At 44.6% G+C, this 5145-nt stretch overlaps 1 protein-coding gene across 1 annotated transcript; it reads left to right on the top strand.

Moving 5' to 3' along the window:
- The first annotated feature begins 935 nt into the window (after positions 1-935).
- Positions 936-4699, top strand: LOC122159147 (prolactin-like). Its single transcript, XM_042816376.1, has 5 exons — positions 936-966; positions 1089-1252; positions 1332-1439; positions 2490-2669; positions 4505-4699. The coding sequence occupies exons 1-5, from the start codon at positions 936-938 to the stop codon at positions 4697-4699; spliced, it is 678 nt and encodes a 225-aa protein (XP_042672310.1).
- The last annotated feature ends 446 nt before the right edge of the window (positions 4700-5145 follow it).

Consider the following 5145-nt stretch of genomic DNA (forward strand, 5'->3'; position numbering starts at 1 on the left):
ATACAATGCTCAAGGGTTCAGAAAAAGACAGGAAGATCGCTGGAAAAAAAAAACTATCTACTAAGCTGTGATATGTTCATGGGTGGACTAGGTGATCTTAGGGGTCTTTTCAAATCTTAATCATTCTATTATTCTGTGATTCTAAGATAAACAATACAGTTCAAAAACTTCTGGAGCTCAAAGGAGGGAATACTTAGAGACATCCATGGCATGCATGATGAGGAAAGCTGGATGAGATTATCATAACCATCTCTTTTAAGCTACAAAATTTGTCAGTCTGACACAGATGAAATTGTCCTTAGAAAGCCAAAATGTTCTCCAAAAGGTGTTGTCTTTAGGATAAATTATCTTCTGTTTTTATATACATCCTTAGATGTGTGATAAGTAAAAGAAGGAAGGAAAAGAAGGAAAGAAGGAAAGGGAAAAAAGAAGGGAAAGAAGAAAAGAAGGAAAAGAAGAAAAGGAAGGAAAGACCTTACTGCTCTCATTCCAAGCTCCAAAGCCTTTCAAATGAACAAAAATTGATCCTTGCATTCCCAGAGTCATTTCTTTAAAGTGGGTGAAGCAGGCAAATCACTTCAAGTTGAGCAATCTTAACAATCCTATTTCAGGCTGCTTGCCTCATGCAGAATGATGTCCTGCCTTTGATACAGATGTATGCTGATGTGCACTTATTGGCACCAGTTTAACGAGGAATAAGTCCCGGAAAAAGACACTGCAGCATGTGCTTTTCTGCGAGAGGCTGAAGCGGCAGTTCTTCCAATTATAGCTCTCCAGCTCAGTCCGGTCGGGCAATAATGCCGCACGACGGCCGCGGGCTGCGCACATCAGGGAGGGCCCCGCCAGGAGCGGCCCCCCCGCCGCGCACACCCCACCGCGTATATAGGGGCGGCGGGGCCGCTCCGCTCCGCGGGGGCAGGCGGTTCCGTGGTACCATGGCCCTGGGCCGGCCGGCGGAGCGGGCAGGTGGGACGGGACGGGACGGGACGGGACGGGACGGGACTGAGGGGACGGGACGGGACGGGACAGGACGGGATAGAGCGGACAGAATTGAGGGTCTGTGCCCCCCGACGCCCCGCTCCCCGCAGGTCCCGGCGCGGCGCTGGCGCTGCTGTGGCTGCTGGTGCGGGCGGCCGCCCCCCCGGCCATGTGCCCTCCGGGGGACACGGGCTGCCGCTTCCTCAGCGTGGCCGACCTCTTCGACCGCGTGATCCGGCACTCGGGCAGGATCCACAGCCTGTCCACCGATCTGGTGAGTGCGGGGCTGACCCCGCAATGGGAGGAGGGCCGGGGTGGGCCCGTGGGCTTGTTGAGGTTTTCTTTCCCCGCAGGAGAAATACTTACCGCCCCGTAACAACGTGCTGGGCAGGCCGGCGAGGAAGTGCCACACGGCCACCATGCTGACCCCCAACGGCAAAGAGTACGCCCAGAAAATCCCGGTAAGGCAAGCCGGGCAGGCATGCCCATTGTTATCCTGTCCTGTCGAAAAAGATGCGTTTTTGGTGCATTATTTCCTATTTACTAATTGCAATTACTAGTTGCAGTGGAGGCGTTGTGGTGGTGCTTCATCCGAGTGACAGGCATCCCTTTGCTTGCTGTCTGTGGCTGTCTGTGAAAGAGAAACTTAGCTGTGGCTGTGATGCGTGTTAGATTGATCAGTGCCACTGTGAAGTGTAAAAAGCAGTGGGGAGAAAGATGTAACAGTTGTTGTCTCTGAATCAATAGGTGAGGGGAAAAACAGCCAATTGTTTTAGACACATCATGGCAAAGAGAAAAAAGCGTTCTTTGGAGAAAGTCAGGAAGAGTTTCTGTAGGCAGAAGTTGAGAAAGCCGAGAGTATGGCAGCAGGAGAGGCTTTCTCCTACAGGAGGAGATGGAGTGAGATGTATGTCAGCATTTTGTTCCGCTGTGACATGGAAGTTCTCCCTCAAAGCTCAGCTCACACAGGAAGCAAATTGGAAATACGGTCCTGCCCTGTGCTGGGAGCCTGCAGAATCACTTCTGAGCTGAGGTTGCCAGAAAGCTCATAAGGCCACTTGGTTTCTGTTAAAGAAGCAGCCACCCTGAGCACCAGATGCTTTCCTTGGAAGTATGTCTGCAGTGCACCTTTAATGACATAGTTATAGCCTGTGTGAGGTGCAAAGTGATGCAAACTCCATGCTGAAGTGCAGGTATTGCAGATTTGGTGTCTGGATGGAGCCTCTTGGGCTACCCAGGAGGCAGTGTTTTTGGTCCCTGTTAACTTGGACAGGACTGCCACCATTTTGTTCATGCTGCACTGCAGAACACAGGAGTCTGAGAAGGCTGAAAAGAAGACAAATAAGATTTTTGTTTCTTAAATCTCCACAAACAGCTGGAGACAGAGTGGTCCCTGTATATTTGAAAACTACTGGATTGCATACATAACTCTTAACCCTGCTGAGACTGTGAGACTGAGTTCATATGAGTTGCTGCAAACTAAAAAGAAATTCTTTGTTTTAATTTATAAGAGAGAAGAACTAGCCTACTTGATCCTGAAGCTTCTGCAAGCCTGGAAAGAGCCACTTTCCCACTTTAATCAGCACATTGAAAACTTTCAGGAGCTACCTGGTGAGAGCCTTAGCAAAGCAAAACAAATCAGCAGCATGGTACATGAGCTGGAGACAGGGGTTGAGAAAGTGACAGAAAAGGTAAGGTTTTCAGTGCAACTTGTTTACACCACACATGTGACACAGGTGACTTCTGGGGCTGATGCGTATTCTCAGTTGAGCTGTAGCCTTACTATGAGCAGAAGCTCTGATTCAGCAACAGCCTAAAGCCTGGCAGCTCATGTTCAGATTCCTTAACGCTTCCTGGAAGCTGGAAGCGTTATTGCCTTATGTCACTGAGTGATCACAAAATGTCATACTAACAAAGCATAGTGGTCTTTATTATATGGATTCAGCATGTTTTCAGCTAAAGGATGCAGCTGAATTTATGCAGTGACAGACACGTAGATGACGTTATATATGTTCATAATGTGTAGATCAATGTTTTATTCATATGAAACAGAAAACAAAGGGGCGAGCACAAAGAGTAGAACTTCTTACATTTTCATGTATGAGCCAGCAATGCTTTTACTTTTCTTTGGATATGGAGGAGACATGGGCTGATCGCCACAAATACTTGAATTTTTTGTTTTCAATTTTATTCTGATTCATATTCTAATTCAGCTATCGCTGCTGGCTGCTGCAGTGAGCTCCTTGCTAAGGGATCAGTTCCTGAGGCTGGGTCTTCAAGGCAGCGGTGGTATAGGTTAAGTCAGATGCCAGTCACAGAGCTGTTTCAAAACTTCCTTCTGAACTCTGGTCGCTAAGTTACAAATGCATGTAATTTTTTCATCTTTATCTTCTCGTGACTGGCTGGAAGTTGTAATCTTAGTATTACTTGTGCATTCATATCCAGACTTGTTTGGAATTTGTGGTAGACAAATAAGGGCTATGGGTCCATTCTCTGAAATAGTTACACTAGCAAGGGGCCCGTTTTGACTAAAAAGTGAATGATAAACTTCTGTCTGGCATAAGTGGATCATCTTTCATCTTTACAAGCACAGGTGGGGAGCACACATAAGTTTCAATATGATAAACAACTCATCACTGTATAAATGCAGCCTTAATTAGGATGGTTCTGAGAGTTACAAATGGCAAAATTCATCTTTGAAGTGCAGCCCCAGGTCTCGATTTGGGTTGCCTTAAAGTTCAGAGGTATTCCACACCTTGACCCAGGTTTGCTTCAGTCTAGCTGAAACAGGCCATCAAGTTCTGAACTAGTTACACGCTTCTCATACATTTACCTTTATTTCTGAGGGAATTACTTAAAATGAACACTGAATTTTTTGTGATGTATGTCCATTCTGACCTCTCACATACCATGGACATGTTCCTCAGTAGACATATAATTAAAAAAAATGAAGCAAACAATGCAAATATAACCCAGTACTGCAGGTTTTTTGTGTTGTTTTTGGTTGGTTGCTGATTTTAGGAGGAGGGAGATTCTTTGTGGAGTATTTTATTTTGTGATAAGACATTAATTCTAACCTTGGTTCATACGGTGAAGATGCTGCCTCTAGGAGGCAATCACAATCTTCAGATTTCACCAGTTTAAACAACATCTGGCAAATGTTCACATCACAAAATTCTGTGGACAAAACTCAAAAAAGTAAATGACTGCAGGTCTAAAGACAGATTTACTGTATTACTTTGAACAAACTACCATCAGCAAACAGTGGTTTCTTCTTAAATTTAGATTCTGTAATCCTTGTGATTCCTGCATTACTGGTCAATCACATCATTTCAGGCCAGTCTTAGGTATAGGCATTGCTAGGAAGAAAAGGCAGGGTTGTTTCTCTGTAAGGAGCTTTCTGTGTGCATGTGAAAGGGCTGGGGTAGAACAGTGCAACACAGTGACACTTTGCTTGACTTGTGTACCGGTGTTGTAAAGATTTGTTTATATGTAACTACTTCTTCATTTCCTGTTTCCAATACAGATGCAGTCAATGGGCATCATCAGCAATTCATTACATGGAATGGCATCATCTGAAGGTGCTGACTTATCAATTAGTAATGAAGCAAATGTGATGAGTGACTCTGACTTTATTCACTGTTTCAGGAGAGACTCCAATAAAGTACAAAGCTACTTAAAAATTCTGAAATGTAGGATTATGCCAGAAAACAGTTGTTGAGTAGTAATCTCTTAGCAAGCAGTTTTCAGCATGCTGTTTATTGAAATAGAAAAATATAATTTATTTATAGTAAGTTTATTAGGAAAAAGGTTTGGAAACTCTGGCAGGTACTTGAGACTGTTATCGTATGCTGATGGAATATTAAATAAAGCATCATGTGTGTACGTGGGTAAAGACATAAAGACAAAAAGGAGTACTTTGGCTGAGGATGAAGCCATGTCTTTGGCACAATTTAGACATACACGCTGCTGAAAATGAAAGTTAGCTTGGTAAACCTTGGTACAGATATATCTAAATACTACACGTTTCCATATGGAAAAGACTGCTCAATTCTGGTCAAAGTCCCATTTCAGTGTGAGAGTTGGGTATGGCTGATGCAGCAGTGAGTCCTTCCCATCGTGTTTCCTGACCCAGTGCTTGGATTTGACAAACTTCACAGTGAATAA

The sequence above is a fragment of the Centrocercus urophasianus genome, unplaced genomic scaffold (genome assembly GCF_019232065.1).
Source record: "Centrocercus urophasianus isolate 14NV4802_14NV808 unplaced genomic scaffold, USGS_Curo_1.0 seq_15, whole genome shotgun sequence".
NCBI classification, from domain to species: domain Eukaryota; kingdom Metazoa; phylum Chordata; class Aves; order Galliformes; family Phasianidae; genus Centrocercus; species Centrocercus urophasianus.

Coding starts and splice junctions, on each gene's coding strand:
- LOC122159147 (XM_042816376.1), top strand. CDS start 936: ATGGCCCTGGGCCGGCCGGCGGAGCGGGCAG. Junction 1,253..1,331: donor ACAGCCTGTCCACCGATCTG/GTGAGTGCGGGG, acceptor CTTTCCCCGCAG/GAGAAATACTTACCGCCCCG. Junction 1,440..2,489: donor AGTACGCCCAGAAAATCCCG/GTAAGGCAAGCC, acceptor TTAATTTATAAG/AGAGAAGAACTAGCCTACTT.